Genomic DNA, 18,002 nt, shown 5'->3' with positions numbered 1-18,002 from the left:
TGAAATCAAATTAAGGAGAAGTATTATAAAAAACCAGTTACAAGCTCAATACATTTTGAAGTAGAAGCTAGTGGAAACCGACACAAATTTCCATTTTCAAGACGGGTGAATTTGTCACATTAAAGGAACTCAGTTCATTTGCATGTTCCAAGGTGAAAGAACTACTTCTGTTTCATGGTACAATATGGTGCACAACAGACAACGAATGGCTTAACTGTCCACATGTTACATAAATAATTCTAAAAAATGTATACCATTTTACTCACTATAAAATTCTATACCTGAAGAATTAACAACATATTCCAAATAGCTTTAACATACTATACAGCACTTAATGTGTAGATCATGAAATATTTATAAGTGCTGAGCAAAACACAATATCATGTCTAACAACAACAAAAACTGTTGAAATGGCAGAAACTGTTTATGATGGTGTACAGTGTGCATTCCTTCACATGATTCTAAAATCACATCACTAGTTTGCAGTACCAACCAAAAAAACATCATGTGTTCCTAGGTACACTATCTTCTAGACACAACACTCTCCCCTACTTAATAATACTTTCTTATTCATAAATAAATCTTATCCATGTATCAGATTATAGAAATATTATATACTTTCACTACATAAATTGAACATCTGTGCTCATAACTGTAATGGTAAAGCCTTTAACTACCAGAAAACTTGAATGTAGAACGTCAATATATTTCTCTTGGAATAAATCTTGTGTTGTCATGGTTCTGGGCATTTACAATTTAGAATAATAACACACATATCATGTTTTCAGAGTTGCTTAGTTCACACTGTACAGAATAAAATCATACTCCACATCATTTTGTTGCCATGGTAGCTGTACACATACCATAAAGCACAAAATGATTAATTGTTTGTATTGATAAAGAACAGTAATAACCACATTTTAATGATTAATGGAAAACAATTCAGCTGTATTATTACACATTTATTGTGCTGCAACTTATAGTGCTAAAGTAACACTATTTTCCAATCAATTAAGTGTTTAAGGTGCCCCTTACTGAAACTGCAAGAATAATGAAATATTTTCAAAATAACTGTAGATGCAGATTTTTCTAGAAATAGTTTGTATCGATGTTTTAACTCTTCATAGTGTGGCTGTATTTATATCAGCTGCAAGGAACACTACTGGCTGACATATTCACGTGGTGAGACAAGTGGCATGCTCACATTGCATGGGCAGCAGTGCAATGAGTCTTTGCCCTCTAGCAGCCATCTAGGTCTATTACCTCCAGCAGACATTCAATTTCTGTGGAGTCAGATACCATACCCCCCCCCCCCCAAAAAAAAAAAAGAAAAACAGGAGCATATGGGCAGAAATGCACCATATGGTGCTGTGGAGGGTGAAATGGAGGCACGGGCTAAGACCTGGTCCCTTCGATCACTGGCTGTGGGAAGGGAGGGTGTTCAGTGGCACCCATTGGAACATGGCTGGCACTGGGATGCCAGGGGGATCCACCGATCAACTCGGATGCAGAAGGGATGACCAATGAAATGGTGCAGAGCCACAGGATGCCACCAGGGGTGCCAGCCACGGGGCCACAGTGTCATCAGAAGGGGATGGAGGAGGTGGCGGTAGATGCAACACCTGCCCTTGAGGCTGGAGTTGGTTATCATGGTAGTTCGTAAGCCCCTTCTGTGTTTGGTTCAACATAACCCACTGCCCCTGAGTCTCCATCACAGTTGTAGGTGTGCAAGCCTTAGTACTCCCATAGGATCAGACCCATACAGCACCACCAGGTGCATGATCACAGGAGGGAGAGGAGTGGGGCTCTGAAGGAGGCAGTGTCAGAAGCTGAAGTAGGGTCCACATTGTTTCCCATAGAGGAGCTCAGTGAGGCTATAATTGTTAATTAGCGTGGTTCAATATGTGCTCAAAAACCATGTGAGGGCTGATGCAAGTGGCAGAGCATTCGACTGCTTTTGTCATTTGCTGTTTGAAGGTCTGAATGAGACATTCTGCTTCACTGTTTGAGAGAGGACAGGCTGGAGGGCTGTAATATGTTTTATGCCGTTGGCCTCACAGAAATCTTTGAAGGCAGATGCCATGAACCCTTCAATGGCACCCTTTTAATGGCAAAAACTTGAGCCAAGGTGTTGAGGATGGCATAGGTCACATTGGACACCATGCATTCAACATCAAGGGTACTCTGAGTAAGTGTACACAGTGAGCAAGCACAGTGATCCCAAAAATGTGCCTGCAATGCTTTGATGTCACCACTGATCCCCAGCCAGTACAGATGTTGGCAAGCTAGTGTCTTCATGAGGGACATACCCCAGTGCCCAAGTGCAGCAAGCTCAACACTTGTGGGCACAAGTCTGCCTGCATAATCACCCGGTTGAATTCATTTGCCAACTGGCAGGTGAGGTAAACTGGCCAGACATATGTCACACAGTGGAGGACCTGATGCAAAGTGTGGTTCAGACACGTGGTGGCAGCGACACGAGCAGCCATAATGAGAAATCTGTCCAATGTATGTTGCCACTCGGTATCAGTGTGGAAGCAGAGGACCACCTGTTGGTCAAAATCAGGGTCCGGGCCAGCGGGTAGATGTGAAAGTGCGTCAGTATTGGAATGTTGTGCCTTGGGCTTATACCAGATGGTACAATTGTGTGCAGTCAGGAAAAATGCCCAGCGCTGGAGGCATTGGGCTGTTCAGTTTGAGAGACTGGAGCACAGCCCAAATAATGCCAATGGCTTGTGATCCACATTTAGGGAGAACTGTGTCCCAAAAAATTAGACATAAAATTTTGAATGGCAAACACTATTGCTGCTCTCTCCATTTGATCTGGGAATAGTTTCACTGTGCATGGGTCAGTGTCTTCGATGCACATATGCTATACACTGTTTGGAGCCATCCCCACTCCCGTGCACCAACCATCCCCATTCCTGTGCACCAAGATTACACCAATGTCAAAGGTGGATGTGTCAGCTGTCACAATCAGTGGGTGACTCGGAGAGAATGGCATGAGGCAAGGGGCAGATTGCAGCATGGTTTTCAATTGTCTAAAAAGCTGGTTGCTGGCAGTGGTCCATTTGTAAGGCATGCCTTTTTAAGCAACTGATTGAGGAGTCTATCATGGTGACATTCCAATCAGTTGGCTTGATTCCTTCTTTGGTGGACCAGTGCCCCAAATACTGCACTTCTGGCTGAAAAAACTTGCTCTTCTCTAAATGACAACACTAGCCTGCACCCTGCAGGGTTGTAAAAAGGAGATGGAGATTTTGCAAATGCTCTGGTGGGAGGATCCTGTGACAATGACATGATCCAAGCAATTCACATTAGCTGGAACATGCTCTGTTAGCAGTTCAAGAAAAGGTTGGAAAAACTGCAGGAGTCGATGCAATGCCACATGGGATTGGCTTGTACTTGAACAAATTAAGAGACAAATTGTTGTTGTTGTGGTCTTCAGTCCTGAGACTGGTTTGATGCAGCTCTCCATGCTACTCTATCCTGTGCAAGCTTCTTCATCTCCCAGTACCTACTGCAACCTACATCCTTCTGCATCTGTTAAGTGTATTCATCTGACAAATTAATGACAACAATTTTCTATAATTTCTAATCTAAGGGAAATGGAATTATGCATCAGTGAGGTTGATCTTTGAGTAGTATTCCCCTCTAGCAAGTATGATGATGATTTCTTCCAGCCAGTGGATGGCATAAGTTTCCACTTACAATTGAGTACTGAATGTAGCCTTGAAATCTCCACACAATCTGAGGAACCATTGGGCTTTCACACAACCTGAGAGAATCATTGAGCTTTCTGAGGATGACTAGGGGAGTGGCCCACATGCTATGTTTCACCAATGCAATAACCCCAGCAGCCTGGAGATGATCTAGCTCCCACTTCACATCAGTATGTAAGGTAACTAGTATTAGTCTAGCATGGTAAAAACAAGGTGTGGCATACGGCCAAAGGGTGACATGAGCCTGAACATCTGAAGCACACCTCAAATCTGACTGATACAGAGATGCAAATGCAGTGCAGAGATCATTCAGTTCCTGGAAAGGAATTGTGGTTGATACAACCATGACTTCATCAAAAACAGAAAAAACAAACAATGTAAAGGCTTTGAGGCTGAAAATGTTAGCAGTAGATGGGTGGTTGACCACATATAACGTGATGAGCCGCTTCATGCTTTTGTAGGCCACATGACCAAAAACTGTGCACGAAAAGGAATAGAACCATCCCTGCAGGCCACCAGACACCATAAGGGTAGGGACAACTTGGTTAAGCCCAGTTGTGCATATGTCACATGACTTATCAAAGAAATGGTGGCCCCTATGTCCAGATGGAAGTGGACGTCCTGGTGAGAAATGCAATGCATGAGAAATAATTTCTGCTTGAAGGGGACCCCTGGCGGGAGGGAAGAGGGGCCACAGAATGCCTTTGTGCACATAGGGAGCAGGATGGGAGTGGGTTACACGGCTTTGACACACTGAACAGAGATCCCCTCTTTGCCAGAGCAATCCAGACATTCTCCTTGCGAGTGAACAGAAAAACACTGCGAGCATGAAGGGTGCGGTCCCCATGACTATTGGCGAGGTGCGACTGGAGGCTTGGATGTCATAGAGATATTGGGCAATCACGAACCATAATGTTGCTGCAACTTGGGGGTTGCCCTATGCCTGAGACTTGGGTGTGGAACATGTGGTGGTGTGTTAACCACTACAACTTGAGGCCTCACCATGAGTCTTTGATTAGCAGCCTGCGCAGTTCAGAATGAGTGTGCAATGCACAAGGTGTCCTCTAACAATGGGTTATTCAGTCTCTGTACCACTGTGTGGACCTCAGTTTCAGGCTCAGGTGAACTCTGACATCGCACATGAAGGAGTATGCATATGAAGCCTTGCAGCCTTGATTGGCACAAGTGAAATTGCATTTGCAGTGCAGTCTTGCAAGTCAGTGACCCAGAAGTGGTATGACTGTCCAGGATGTTTATGATATTGGTGAAACTCAAGCCTGGAGTGAATAATAATTAGCAATGGAGCACAAATCTCCTGAAAGGAGAGTGCAACAGGATCAGATGGAGGCACCAATTTGAGGAGCAGAAAAAATGTGTCTGGTGAACCCCAAGACACAAATAACAATCACTGCAATGAATCATACGTGACTTGGAATGCCATAAAATGCTGTTTCAGTTGATGCAAATGTGTGTCCCACTCTTCTGTAGTGTTATGATGCAATGTTCCTTTGGATATGCAAATTTGTCCAAACGAAAATTGCATCATAATTAGGAATAACGCAGGCATTGCAGTATCATATTTATTCACCGACACTGGGCCAGTGACTTTCAAGTACAATGTCTCGCCTTTACAGGAATATACATAATGGATGTACAAGTACAGATTGTAGACAGACAGCTGACGACAATGGAAGTTTAGGTCTGGCTGTGAGTCAATCTCGGATTGCCTAATGCTAAGGCAACTGCTCGTGATAAGTGGGAAATTCGGGTTCGACTCCCGGTCCAGCACAAATTTTCATTGTCCTCATTCCATTATAGAGCTGATGGTTGTCCACATTCACAATTGCAAATACATTTCATGTATTTCATAATGGCCATAGTTGCCACAATATTGCATTGTAATTCGTAAGAGCACAGGCACTGCAATATCCTATCGATCTTAAAAATGCCTGATAATGTTCTAAATTCCCTCCTAGTGTACAACATCAGTGACACTAAAATATGAAGAACCCACTATGCCATAAACTGTATATACATAAGCAAAACAGGACTGTACAACACCTTACTAAGATTCTTGCACTCTATTCCCTGCAGCTTGATTAGGGTGACAGTTTATGTTAGGTGGAGGGGGCTTGGAGAGAAAGGAGACATGAATGAGATGGAAGAGGAAGAGTGGCTGACGCTAGGGATGTAAAGGCAGCATTTGCTTAGGAAGATTATGGGATTGAAGGATACAAGGGCTTGTTTCAATCTCCACTAACCCCTTGCCCCACATCTGTCTCCAGCCTGCCTCAGGCCCCCTTCAGTCACCTTTCCCCAACAATACCTCCTGCTCCCCATTTCGTTTCCCCCCTAGCCCATTCACACTGACACAACTGTTCCTTAGGTCTCTATCAAACATGAGAACCTTCACTGATGTTGAGTACGTTAACAAGAGAGAAATAACTCTCAAAAACTTATTGTCATGGTGCTGACAAGTAACTACATGGGGGAGTTGGAAAATAAGTTTCCCCTGTTGACTGTGGTCAGAGTTGTGTGTGAAAGGAAAAAAAAGAGAATGATGCATTAAAGATAAGACATATCTTTATTTTTCTACATAATTTCCAAGTACAATGAGACATTTCTCATACCACTTTATAAGCTTCAAAAAGCCGTCTAGGAAAATATCAGGGCATTGCATATGGAAGAAGCGTTGAACGGCTTGTTTGACGTCAGCATTGCTGCCAAAGTGCTTTCCGCTGAGAGTCTTCTTCAAAGCAGGAAACAGATGGAAGTCACTTGGTGCGAGATCCGGACTATAAGGCAGATAGTGTAGGTGCTCCCTACAAAGAGTTGCAATATGGTTTTGTGTTACTGTCGCCGTGTGTGGTCTCGCATTGTCATCCAACGGCAGAATGCCAGATCTGGGAAGGCCAGGCCACTTTTTCCAAATCACCTCTTTCAATTTTGACAGAGTGGCACAGTACCACGCAGCATTAATGGTTGTATCCTCCAGAAAGTCCAGCAGCAAAACTCCTTTGGTGTCCCAGAAAATGGTGAGTAGCACTTTACCTGCAGACGGAATGCTTTTCAACTTCTTTCGGACAGGTGATGATGGATGTTTCCACTCCATGGATGCAGCCTTTGATTTGGGCATGTAATGGTGGACCTACATTTCATCCCCCGTCACAATCCGAAACAGATGGTCATTGCCAGATTCATGGTAATGCACGAGCTGGTCCAGGCTGAACGCCATGCATTGTTCCATGTGTGTCAGGGTCAGTTGGCGGGGCACACATCATGCTGACACCTTCCTGTATCGGAGAATGTCATGGATGATATTGTGAGCTCACTCATGTCTGATTCCAAGTTCTGCCGCTATTCCATCAATGATAATATGGCGGTTTGCTTTAATGATGTCATCCACCTTCCTGGCATTTGTATCTGTAGTGGCCATGTGCGTCTGTCCAGGTCTCGGTGTGTCCTGCACTTGCTGATGTACATCACTGAATTTCTGGCACCCCAATGGTGTATTGGTGTCTTGCACGTGCGCGTTCACCTGCCATGTCATCTTTTGCCCATATCACACAACTCTGCCCACAGTCGACAGGGGAAACTTATTTTCCAACTCCCCCTTGTACATATCACTATGCTACTTCATACTATTTGTGATTACACTATCTCAGTGTAATGTATTAAATTAGCAGGAAATCAACCCCTTTGGTTTTTAAATGCTGCTTCCTCAGTTATTTTAAATAACTGTTGTTTATCTAAATTAAAATTTGCTTGATTCAGCTACCTCTGATTTCTATGGAGCCTACAAAACACTTTTCATTTCACTAAAGCTGTATCCTAATGGAACGTGTTTTGCATCTGAGATGTACACAGTTTTCTAAATCACACAAAGCTATAAATGTTGTTATTTATACTTGTCATATCTGATATCTACAGACTTTGCTGTTTCAATTGTGCAGTTCCTTTTACTTCTGTATGGGCTTTATCTTTAGAGCAGTACTTCCTCATTTTCTTCCTGATGTAAACCTTCCTTGAATCAGTATACATTTTTCCAGTTTTTAATTTTGGATTTACTTGGAAATCAAGGTGCTCTTGGGGTTCCTTCAGTGGAATGCATTCTGGATATCCTCCTGTATTATCCCCACTTCTTGCAAGCCTTTTTCTAACTACTTGGTTTCTGCTTCCTTGGTTTTCACTATAATCATATATATTTAACACTCGAACACCCAGTTAAGTGCTAGCTGTGTTTTGAAGAATGATTCAAGTGACATTTATTTATTTGGCCTGTACTTTCACTATATTAAAAAACAGTGCATTTCGCTTAATAGATTATCACTTTTTTTTCGAGTTTTACCTTTAATGCCCTTTAGAAAGAAGCTATAATTTTGTTTGTAGTTATGCCATACATTTATCACATGCATTCTCAAGCCTCGGCTACTTTACTCTGTAGTTCAATAACTTACTTTCATTCATATTACTGCCGTATGAAATGACAACAATTGACTTGGTTCACCATTGTTCATCATTCCCTTGTACGAATCAGTCTTTCAAAGGTGACTGTGAGTTGAAGATTGAAATGAATCAGAAAGAGTATTTACGAGATGAAGAGATTCTTGGAAAGCTACAAAGAGTTATGGACTGTGATTCAGATGGTGGTGTGATGAAGCAAGCTGGGATATTTTTACTTACCCTCTTGTTTTGCCATCTGCCTACTTAAATTCGTTTTTTTTTAAACTAATTACCATTAACACACATGAGTGAAATCTGTATTTCCATACAAGAGAAAGGTTGGTCCTCAGTTTTAAAGAATATAACACGGGATCTAATTTTGTGCTTAGTTTTATGTATGTGCTTGGTTGTCTAATTTAATTTGACTATTCCTAGTTAGTATATTTCATTATAGAGAGAAATCAGTAATTGTTTCATAACTTAAATTCTATTGTTGACATATAAACAAATATAAATTCTGTAATAATTGTGAACATTTGGAAGATGAAATGCTGGTAATCTTAAAGTATTTAGTTGGCTCTATTTGAAAACATGTTGTCAAAGCCAGACCTTAATCAATTCCAAAGTAATTAACAGTTTTGTCAGGAGTATTGTTTACATAAATATATTTGTTAATTTCATAATTAAAACAAATAATTTGGTTTAACCCTTGTAGTTGAAGAAACCGTTCAAAAGAACCAATTTTTTGTGTAGTCAGTTAATTTAATGAGTTAAGTTTTAATTGTAATTTCTGTAAAGTAAACTTTGAACAACTTGTAGTTTCAGCATCTATTATTGTGATGATATATAAGGGGCAGATTTTTGGTCACAGTTCAGTCAGTCCACGGCCGGGTTTCAGACGAGGAACCTGTGTTGGTTTGAAGGACAACAATGCATCGACTTAACAGTGAAATAAGTGTTACACCAACAGGACGTGTGTAAAAACAATGACAGTGGCTTCTTCCATATGTACCTTTCTATTCTTCAAGAACTGTGAACTTTGTGGTTAGGCTTTTAATGCTCGTAGATGTTCAACAGTAAACTATTGTAGTAGTATGTGGATTTTCACCTGCTAACTATTAATGAGGCTTATAGGACGTTAGAACAATAGTGCACTGGCCATATATATAACTGTATGTTATTGGGGGTTGTGAAAAGTGAAAGTAAAAGACTGTGAAAGGCAACTGTGCATCTGTCTGCTACATTATTTAAAGTAGTCTGTGTTGTACTTCCACAACCCATTTTTCAGCCAGTGTAGCAATGCAGTACACTGACGCCGAGGACAGCACACCAAGAAATAAATAAAGCAGGCAGAACTGTTACAGTGGCAAACTTTTTTCTGACAATTCAGAGGAAGAGTTTTACTGCAGACATTGAGAGAAGATGAATCATCTAATACTAATGACTCTGATTCTTCAGATACAGATAATGGAAGTTTATAGTCCAGTAAGTATATTATTATTGTTGCTGCTAATTTATAATCATCATATTCTTGTCTACATATAATGTTACTGTACTTAATTTAGATTTTATGGTGGCTTTCTTACATTTGTTCTATTATTCATGCTCTATAGATCGAGAAGAATCAAGTAACAGAAGAGGAGATGAAACTGTTCCTCGGAGTGTAGAACAAGTGACTGCTTCTTCATCGTCTGATGAAAGACATAAAGACATTGCTCCTGATGGAACAGTCTGGATAAAAGCAGTGCTTAATTCACAAGGTGGGTGTCTTCCTAATCACAATATTTTGAGAGACTTTCCTGGACCTACACCACATGCAAAAAGAAATGTAAGTGATGAACTTGTATCAAGTGCTTGGCACTTGTTCATAGACAATTATATAATCAAACATATCTTGAAATGTACTGTGATGCACACAGAGTACCAGGAAATGACAGTTGGTCAATGACCAGGGGTCCACCCCCGGTAGCTGAGTGGTCAGCGTGACGGAATGTCAATCCTAAGGGCCCAGGTTTGATTCCTGGCTGGGTCAGAGATTTTCTCCGTTCAGGGACTGGGTATTGTGTTGTCCTAATCATCGTCATTTCATCCCCATCGACTCGCAAGTCACCGAAGTGGCATCAAATTGAAAGACTTGCACCAGGCGAATGGTCTACCCAACGGGAGGCCGTCGTCACATGACATTATTATTATAATGGCCAGGGAAGAACTAGAGGCATTTATCGTAATTATTTATGCTCGTAGTGTGAGTGGTTGCCGAAGTAAAGATCTTCACAGCTTATGGTCAGATTCCTGGGGCCTACCATTCTGTGAGATTACGAGATTCCTGAGGTTCGACGAGAAGTCTTCATGCTCTGTATGATTACAGAATGATAAGTTTGCATTGGTTTCTGCTGTCTGGAACAAATTCACAGAAAACTGTACAATGTGTTACAAACCTGGAAGTGACATAACAATAGACAAGCAGCTCTTCCCAAGTAAAACTAGATGCCTGTTCACACAGTTCATGGCTTCAAAGCCTGACATGTATGGGCGAAAATACTGGTTAGCTGTAGATGTTGAAAGCAAGTATATACTCAATGGTCTCCCTTATCTTGGTAAGGATGCTGCACGATCCCAAGATGAAAGGGTTTCATATTATGGAGTGATGCCTCTTATGGAACCATTTCTGGGCAAAGGCAGAAATGTCACAACAGACAATTATTTCTTTTCACTCAAACTAGCCAAAAAATTGAAAGAAAAATCAACCTCCCATGTAGGAACAGTAAACAGAGCAAGAAGAGAAATATAACATTATCTGAAGTTATTTAGGGTTGACATAGTAGACAAAATGGTGAGGCAGTATTCAGTCAAGGCTTCCTCAAGAAGATGGCCAGTGCACTCCTTCTACAATATCCTTGATCTAGCAGGAATAAATGCACATGTAGTATTTAGCATTGTTACTGGGAAGAAGATCAAAAGAAGACATTTTATTCAGCAGCTTGCAGATGAACTACGCTCACTCTGAGTATGTGAAGAGTCACTTTCCTCGTGTGACCACAGACAAGTATGAAAAGAATGAAAATGAAGAAGTGCCGTAAATGTCAAGTTCTCAAATTCTGCAAATGTAATAAATCTATTTCCAAGTGCAGTGTTTATTTATTTATTTATTTTATTTATCCATCTGTTGACAATAAATATTGCATGGATGTTGTCAAGCCATTTCAAAGAAATGGACACAAACAATATATACGTAAAAAAGTACAAAACAAAATAATACAATCAGGTTAATAATAATACAATGAAAGTAACATAGCCTATATACATCCCTGCTTGTTATTTTAAATGCATAGTCTGTTTTTCATAAGGTTTTAGTTCTGTCCTCCCTAAACGGCAAGTCCTTATATGCACAACACTGCTTAAGTATATATTTACATCACACAACAGCTGTCCTTTAAGTATGTAAATGTAATGAATGATTAGGTACATATTGTATTTTCCATTTTGCCTTTATAAATATCATCAGAAAAAATTTATTGGCCTACATAGTCATTTACACAATAAAAACATTGTTCTACTAGAAATTTTTATATACTGTTTTAAATTTGTTATCATCTTCTAACTGCCTGATGTTGACTGGCAGTGCGTTGTACAGTTTTGCACCGATATGGCTCACATGCCCTTGTGTATTCGTTCTTTTTGTTCGCTGAGTATGGAGTGCTGCGCTATTATGGGTATTGTAGTTATGAAAGTCGGCATTTGTCTGAAAATCTGCAATGTGGGTCCTGACATACAATACACATTTGTATATGTATAATGATGGTATAGTAAGTATTCTAAGCTTTTTGAATATGGTTTTGCAGTGTGTCTGTGGATGACTGTGAGTTATTATTCGGAAGGCCCTCTTCTGCAACAAAAAAATTTGTTTTAGGTGCCCTGTTGTGGAACCCCAAAATATTATTCCATATGTGGCAAGAGATTGAATGTAAGAAGATGGTTTGTTAAATGTACAAAGGAAACTAAATACAAATGTATAAATTGTGAAAAACAATGAAGTAGCTGAAATTTCTGTGCACATGAAAAGTTCAATTTTTTTATGAATTTAGAAGAAAGAAAAGCCTGTCACTTGCTTGGGTGTTAACAGGCTCAGTGAAATTTGTTTACATGTCAATAAATAATATAATTTGTTTCTGTTTTTTATTTACAACTCTGTATCTGAAATGGCTATAAATCTTGTAAACATTAAAATATAATAAATGCTTAAAATTTTGAAATAATAGTTCAGAAAACATTTTTTAAATGGTAGGGGTCAAAATGACCCCTCTGGGCGTTCGAGGGGCAGGCAAAGTCTGGGCATCCGAGTGTTAATCTATCTTAAAGAAGTACAATACAAGGTACTGACAACTAAGTGCTTTGCAATGCATCCAATAAGCAAGCCTACAATTAACACATCTTTAATATATCTTGCTCTGGTATGCAGTAAAGAATTCCAAGAACACTGTTAATTACATTAACAGTCCTAAATGTGGTATGGAAATATTAACAGATTTATACCATGACACCAGTCTCTGCCATAGCAACATAACGCCACCAATATGATTCCATATTCATATAAAAATTCAGTATTTGGTTTCATGGAACCTTATCAGGCTTCAATGAGAAAACAACTGAAATGTTTCACAGACTGTCAAGTAACTGAACAAAAATTATATATTTCCACCATTGGAAATCATTCACTGTGTGTGTTGGAACATTTTTTGTGGGTCTTGATAGGAAGCAATTTCATATTTTTAAAGTAAGAACTAGAATTTTCAATGAATTCACAATACATAATAGAAATATTTATGATATGCATTAGCTTTTATTTTAGGAATCAATGCTTTTCCTATATTTAAGAACACATATAGTGACAATCATCATAGTAAACTTGCCAACAATACTGAAAATTTCTTCAAAGGTGTTTTACAAAAATTGGAAATATTATCTGCTCAAATTCCATTCCAGAATATTTGGTGATTCATGTGGCACTGACTTCTATGTCTTGAGAGAAAGCCATTATGCATCTGTTAACTTATAACAATACAGATAATCATCTCGAGAGCCGATTACAAGTACTCCACCACATACCACCGGGGATGAAAATAATTCACAACCAATATTTTTTTTGTACAAGAGTTCACCTGAAACAGAACAAACCAATGGGATTTTTCATCTTTATTGTTGATACATCACAGTGTCACAGTAGTTTTATCAATTTTCCTCTCACTTTGTTTATCACACTATATTCAACATAAAAAAAAAGCAAAATACTAACTTCTCATGGGATGGCAAAGAGACAGGAAGTTGAATATAAAGATGAAGAAAAACAACAGACAAATGTTGCTAAAACTTGAGCTTTTAAGATTGATGGTTATTTTTTAGTATAAAAAGACAAAACAGAAAAGGTAATTAGGTTTCATAAATAAGCACACTGGACAAAATATTTTCCACCTCCACAAGACCTCATGCTAATATTGTGTAACATTGCCTCCAGCCCTGAGGATGGCCTCAGCTCAGCTAGGAAGAGTGCCCAAAAGTTCCTCCAAATTAGAATAAAACTGGAAAATTTGCCACACTCATTTTCGTACATAGAAACATTCCACTACTATAGCATACAACCTGATCCATCAAGTAGGACTTGGGCCTTGTACCAACAATTTCTGTGTTCTTTATTTACATTTGTTATTTTGTTACTGTCATTCATTCACAAATAAATTATTCATGTAATGTAGAAAGCATTCTTTAACAACCAATTATTCTGATTATTGTAATAATAACTGCTATGAAATTATGCTTTCTAATTCCAATGTAACTCTATAGGTACACCCATATTAAGGTGGATTTCAGTTTTTCCCAAATTTGAAAACAGTTTGAACCTGACTGTACCAATAATTATTTTTTCCCTGTACCAGTTTGTCTGTAATATTTTGTATTTAAGATTTCAGACTGATTGGAAACTAACTGTCCATTTTTATTTATTTTTGAATTCCATGGATCCTTGATGCGAGGATCCATGTATTTCATGAAAATGTATTTCAGCAAACTGGTATACAATAATGTAATAATTTTTGTTTTCGCATATTTTAGAGTCCACTATGACTAATTACTGATCATAAAACAATATAACTAAAATTAGCATAATTAAAGTTATTTCTTCAAAACTATATCTATTACATTATTTATGCTAAAATTACCTTAATGAAGCTATGTGTAGATAAATATTTACATAGAATTCTAAAATAGCACTTTCTGTTGCATGAAATTTATATAAAAAGTTATAGGCATAAAATTTATAAACTTGTATTTTGAGTATGGGGTAGACATCTCATGCAGAGTGTAATGTTTGAGGGCAGCTGGCATTTGAAAGCACACGGAGTAGGTATGTTTTGGAAACATTTCTGGAAATAATTACTTCCACGACAGTGATAGAAAAAAATGCAAGATGAAGATAAATATATTGTAACAGTATTTTACTAATAAAACAAAAGTTTTGTCTGCAACTTGCAGTTAAAGGCTAACAAATACCAAAATGTCAATAAGCCTTTGGAAGCTGCCAACAATCTAAATAGATGTCAAGTTCAATATATTTTCCACATTTGATATGAATTGCACAAAATTCAAGCTTTCGCAGACATTTCATGTCTGCTTGTGTCTGTATATGTGTGGATGGATATGTGTATGTGTGTGCGAGTGTATACCCGTCCTTTTTTCCCCCTAAGGTAAGTCTTTCCGCTCCCGGGACTGGAATGACTCCTTACCCTCTCCCTTAAAACCCACATCCTTTCGTCTTTCCCTCTCCTTCCTTCTTTCCTGATGAGGCAACAGTTTGTTGCGAAAGCTTGAATTCTGTGTGTATGTTTGTGTTTGTTTGTGTGTCTGTTGACCTGCCAGTACTTTCATTTGGTAAGTCACATCATCTTTGTTTTTAGATACAAGCTTTCGCAACAAACTGTTGCCTCATCAGGAAAGAAGGAAGGAGAGGGAAAGACGAAAGGATGTGGGTTTTAAGGGAGAGGGTAAGGAGTCATTCCAATCCCGGGAGCGGAAAGACTTACCTTAGGGGGAAAAAAAGGACGGGTATACACTCGCACACACACACATATCCATCCACACATATACAGACACAAGCAGACATATTTAAAGACAAAGAGTTTGGGCAGAGATGTCAGTCGAGGCAGAAGTGCAGGGGCAAAGATGTTGTTGAATGACAGGTGAGGTATGAGTGGCGGCAACTTGAAATTAGCGGAGATTGAGGCCTGGTGGATAACGGGAAGAGAGGATATGTTGAAGAGCAAGTTCCCATCTCCGGAGTTCAGATAGGTTGGTGTTAGTGGGAAGTATCCAGATAACCCGGACGGTGTAACACTGTGCCAAGATGTGCTGGCCGTGCACCAAGGCATGTTTAGCCACAGGGTGATCCTCATTACCAACAAACACTGTCTGCCTGTGTCCATTCATGCGAATGGACAGTTTGTTGCCTGTCATTCCCACATAGAATGCGTCACAGTGTAGGCAGGTCAGTTGGTAGATCACGTGGGTGCTTTCACACGTGGCTCTGCCTTTGATCGTGTACACCTTCCGGGTTACAGGACTGGAGTAGGTGGTGGTGGGAGGGTGCATGGGACAGGTTTTACACCGGGGGCGGTTACAAGGGTAGGAGCCAGAGGGTAGGGAAGGTGGTTCGGGGATTTCATAGGGATGAACTAAGAGGTTACGAAGGTTAGGTGGACGGCGGAAAGACACTCTTGGTGGAGTGGGGAGGATTTCATGAAGGATGGATCTCATTTCAGGGCAGGATTTGAGGAAGTCGTATCCCTACTGGAGAGCCACATTCAGAATCTGATCCAGTCCCGGAAAGTATCCTGTCACAAGTGGGGCACTTTTGTGGTTCTTCTGTGGGAGGTTCTGGGTTTGAGAGGATGAGGAAGTGGCTCTGGTTATTTGCTTCTGTACCAGGTCGGGAGGGTAGTTGCGGGATGCGAAAGCTGTTGTCAGGTTGTTGGTGTAATGCTTCAGGGATTCCGGACTGGAGCAGATTCGTTTGCCACGAAGACCTAGGCTGTAGGGAAGGGACAGTTTCATGTGGAATGGGTGGCAGCTGTCGTAATGGAGGTACTGTTGCTTGTTGGTGGGTTTGATGTGGACGGACGTGTGAAGCTGGCCATTGGACAGGTGGAGGTCAACATCAAGGAAAGTGGCATGGGATTTGGAGTAGGACCAGGTGAATCTGATGGAACCAAAGGAGTTGAGGTTGGAGAGGAAATCCTGGAGTTCTTCTTCACTGTGAGTCCAGATCATGAAGATGTCATCAATAAATCTGTACCAAACTTTGGGTTGGCAGGCCTGGGTAACCAAGAAGGCTTCCTCTAAGCAACCCATGAATAGGTTGGCGTACGAAGGGGCCATCCTGGTACTCATGGCTGTTCCCTTTAATTGTTGGTATGTCTGGCCTTCAAAAGTGAAGAAGTTGTGGGTCAGGATGAAGCTGGCTAAGGTAATGAGGAAAGAGGTTTTAGGTAGGGTGGCAGGTGATCGGCGTGAAAGGAAGTGCTCCATCGCAGCGAGGCCCTGGATGTGCGGGATATTTGTGTATAAGGAAGTGGCATCAATGGTTACAAAGATGGTTTCTGGGGGTAACGGATTTGGTAAGGATTCCAGGCGTTCGAGAAAGTGATTGGTGTCTTTGATGAAGGATGGGAGACTGCATGTAATGGGTTGAAGGTGTTGATCTACGTAGGCAGAGATACGTTCTGTGGGGGCTTGGTAACCAGCTACAATGGGGCGGCCGGGATCATTGGGTTTGTGAATTTTAGGAAGAAGGTAGAAGGTAGGGGTGCGGGCGTCGGTGGGGTCAGGAGGTTGATGGAGTCAGGTGAAAGGTTTTGTAGGGGGCCTAAGGTTCTGAGGATTCCTTGAAGCTCCGCCTGGACATCAGGAATGGGATTACCTTGGCAAACTTTGTATGTGGTGTTGTCTGAAAGCTGACGCAGTCCCTCAGCCACATACTCCCGACGATCAAGTACCACGGTCGTGGAACCCTTGTCCGCCGGAAGAATGACGATGGACCGGTCAGCCTTCAGATCACGGATAGCCTGGGCTTCAGCAGTGGTGATGTTGGGAGTAGGATTAAGGTTTTTTAAGAAGGATTGAGAGGCAAGGCTGGAAGTCAGAAATTCCTGGAAGGTTTGGAGAGGGTGATTTTGAGGAAGAGGAGGTGGGTCCCGCTGTGACGGAGGACGGAACTGTTCCAGGCAGGGTTCAATTTGGATAGTGTATTGGGGAGTTGGATCATTAGGGGTAGGATTAGGATCATTTTTCTTCGTGGCAAAGTGATACTTCCAGCAGAGAGTACGAGTGTAGGACAGTAAATCTTTGACGAGGGCTGTTTGGTTGAATCTGGGAGTAGGGCTGAAGGTGAGGCCTTTGGATAGGACAGAGGTTTCGGATTGGGAGAGAGGTTTGGAGGAAAGGTTAACTACTGAATTAGGGTGTTGTGGTGCCAGATTGTGTTGATTGGAATTTTGAGGTTTTGGAGGGATATATAGCAGACATGAAATGTCTGCTTGTGTCTGTATATGTGTGGATGGATATGTGTGTGTGTGTGCGAGTGTATACCTGTCCTTTTTTTCCCCTAAGGTAAGTCTTTCCGCTCCCGGGATTGGAATGACTCCTTACCCTCTCCCTTAAAACCAACATCCTTTTGTCTTTCCCTCTCCTTCCCTCTTTCCTGATGAGGCAACAGTTTGTTGCGAAAGCTTGAATTTTGTGTGTATGTTTGTGTGTCTGTCGACGTGCCAGCGCTTTTGTTTGGTAAGTCAC

At 40.7% G+C, this 18,002-nt stretch overlaps 1 protein-coding gene and 1 long non-coding RNA gene across 2 annotated transcripts in view; one reads left to right on the top strand and one right to left on the bottom strand.

The window, feature by feature from the left end:
- Positions 1-12,271, top strand: part of LOC126473854 (uncharacterized) — a 50,014-nt gene extending 37,743 nt beyond the window's left edge. Inside the window, exons 2-3 of the long non-coding RNA XR_007586531.1 lie at positions 9,779-9,925; positions 12,076-12,271. This is a non-coding gene — a long non-coding RNA (uncharacterized LOC126473854). The remainder of the gene's footprint in view (positions 1-9,778; positions 9,926-12,075) is intronic.
- A 592-nt stretch (positions 12,272-12,863) lies between these two features.
- The window catches only part of LOC126473852 (beta-alanine-activating enzyme), a 446,532-nt gene continuing 441,393 nt past the window's right edge, over positions 12,864-18,002 (bottom strand). Inside the window, exon 15 of the mRNA XM_050101181.1 lies at positions 12,864-13,324. Coding sequence (XP_049957138.1) covers positions 13,200-13,324 — 125 coding nt within the window. The 3' untranslated portion in view covers positions 12,864-13,199. The remainder of the gene's footprint in view (positions 13,325-18,002) is intronic.

Source organism: Schistocerca serialis, chromosome 4 (assembly GCF_023864345.2).
Source record: "Schistocerca serialis cubense isolate TAMUIC-IGC-003099 chromosome 4, iqSchSeri2.2, whole genome shotgun sequence".
Taxonomy (NCBI): Eukaryota; Metazoa; Arthropoda; class Insecta; order Orthoptera; family Acrididae; genus Schistocerca; species Schistocerca serialis.
Note: the sequence above shows the minus strand (reverse complement) of the source record. Positions and strands in the feature narration are given on the sequence as shown.